Here is a 2,123-nt window from a genome sequence, read left to right as displayed (position 1 = left end):
AGGGAGCAGTAAGTGGCAAGACAAACGGTTCGCATGGCCATAATCCCTGTCAGGACATTTTAACCCCATACTCCCATACACCTGAGCTCACCACCATAGCAATGGGGAAAAAGAAAACCCGCCTATGAGTGGACCGCAGAGTTCAAACCCGGGCTATGCAAGAGCCAATGGCCGATCTGCCATTCTGCCTGGTACTGCCTCCTTTTCGCAGTAGGTGAGTAATGTCCGAATTTAACGAGACCCCAGCAACAGCCTTCTGCAATAAAGAGCACATCCAGCTGGTATCAGGATGGTCCTCATACTCAAAAACCCAACGCCTCCCTAAACACATCCAGGTGGGCTCCACGGGTTTCCCTTCAGCATGGTAGGAGCCCTGGTAACATAGTGGTTATGAATTGGGCTGCTAACTGCAAGGTCAGCAGTTTGAAATCACCAGCTCTTCCTTGGGAGAAAGACTGTGCTTTTTACTTGCATTAAGAGTTACAGTCTCAGAAGCTTGCAGGCATTGCTATGAGTCAGAATTGATGACTCAATGGCAGTACGTTTGTTTGGTTTGGGGATAAATTGCCTCCCAGAAGCTGAAGGGCCTTACAGAGAACTCACCCAAAGCTACAAGCAGTAGCCCATCCAAGTTCATATGCTTTCCTCATAAGGAAACCGCCAAAGATCCGATTGAAAATGTTCCGCTCCTATAGGACATAAAATGAACAGTAATACAAACTTGGAGTCACCTTCATACCCAAAGCAGAAGAATGAGTCCCAGAGAATGCAGGTCAGCTTAAAGGTGCAGGTCTGTTTAAAAGTCCTAGATGAGTATCACAGATGCAAGTAGCTGTGCTACTCAGAAGATGTCCTGCGAAGTTACATTACCTGGGGATGGCAGATTTGCAAGCTCTTCAATTTCGAATCCTCCATCCACACGGCATTTGGTGGCAAAACTCGACTTCGAAAACTTATAGTCCTATACAAATGGGAAGTTATTAAACCATGGGTAATGCCATGGGCGTTGTTGTTTTTTTCCTGCTAAAAAGTAAAACCTTTGAAAAACAACCCCCACCCTGGCCCCACCCTGCCCAAGCTGAGCTCTAGAGAAGGCCAATGTTTAAAGGCTCAGTCTGCAGTGTCCCCATCAGGACTTACTTTGAGTCCAGCGTGCTAAGAAACATCTCGTGTATGATGGTACTCTCCTCGGCACTGGGAGCCACTTTCAGTAACGACGAGGAGCTAAAGGCAATCCGTCTCCCCTTGTTCACTGGCATGTGGGGAGTAGGGGAACAATAAAAAGGATCTGTGGTCAAGAGGGTCTCACTACCATGCCGGGGTGGGGGTCCTGATCCTGGTCTTTTGGAGTCTGACAAAAGATGGGATTTTAGGGTTTCAAAAGGGCCACTGAAAAATTATACACATATCTAAGCAAAGGCTGCACAGATTACATCAGATTTCCATGATTCTTTGATTTCCCATGAGAATGATAGCAGTGTGGGCCTACTCACTGCCATTCTGCTTTAAGGCCCTGGGGGACAGTTATTCCATTAAAGATACTTCTGTTTCTTCAAGAAATGAGAAAAAAATCACTTAATATTGTTTGCTCAAGACACACTCTTTCAGAGCATGGAGCAGAAAAGACGCCCTGGTGACACAGTGGTCAAGCGCTTGGCTGCTAACTGAACGATCCTGGCTGGGAAAACCTGTAGAGGAGCTCTATTCTATCCTATAAGGTCGCTGCGTGTTGGAATCAGCTCGATAGCAATAGGTGTGGTTTATAGAGTAAAACGATACTTTTACTAGATTCTTGGCATCCACAACACCAGTGATTGGCAAGAAGAGCCCATGCATAGTCTCTTTGCAGAATACTTAATGAACTTTACAATACATCTTATTATAAGCACATGAACATACATTCTCCTTGTTCAAACAGCTTTTGCTCCTCTTCACTTTCAATGATGAGTGGATTTACAAATGCTGGCCTAAAGAGAAGCACACACATACAGTTTAGGTGTAGCTAATTGCCTCCATACACAACTGCCTGTTTTGCGGACGTCCCGATTTTGGAAAGAAGTCACGACAAGCTAGGGAATGGTCTATTTGGTCCATATAGACCAAATATTTAATCAAGAACACAC

At 45.3% G+C, this 2,123-nt stretch overlaps 1 protein-coding gene across 1 annotated transcript in view; it reads right to left on the bottom strand.

Annotated features, from left to right (window-relative positions):
* Positions 1-599: 599 nt before the first annotated feature.
* ACOT9 (acyl-CoA thioesterase 9) overlaps positions 600-2,123 on the bottom strand; it is a 35,594-nt gene continuing 34,070 nt past the window's right edge. Inside the window, exons 10-13 of the mRNA XM_004709991.2 lie at positions 1,900-1,967; positions 1,141-1,252; positions 871-961; positions 600-689 (exon numbers count right to left, since the gene is read on the bottom strand). Coding sequence (XP_004710048.2) covers positions 600-689; positions 871-961; positions 1,141-1,252; positions 1,900-1,967 — 361 coding nt within the window. The remainder of the gene's footprint in view (positions 690-870; positions 962-1,140; positions 1,253-1,899; positions 1,968-2,123) is intronic.

The sequence above is a fragment of the Echinops telfairi genome, unplaced genomic scaffold (assembly GCF_000313985.2).
Source record: "Echinops telfairi isolate 266 unplaced genomic scaffold, ASM31398v2 ScPeMD7_53;HRSCAF=182, whole genome shotgun sequence".
Taxonomy (NCBI): Eukaryota; Metazoa; Chordata; class Mammalia; order Afrosoricida; family Tenrecidae; genus Echinops; species Echinops telfairi.
This window is presented reverse-complemented; position numbering and strand designations above follow the sequence as displayed.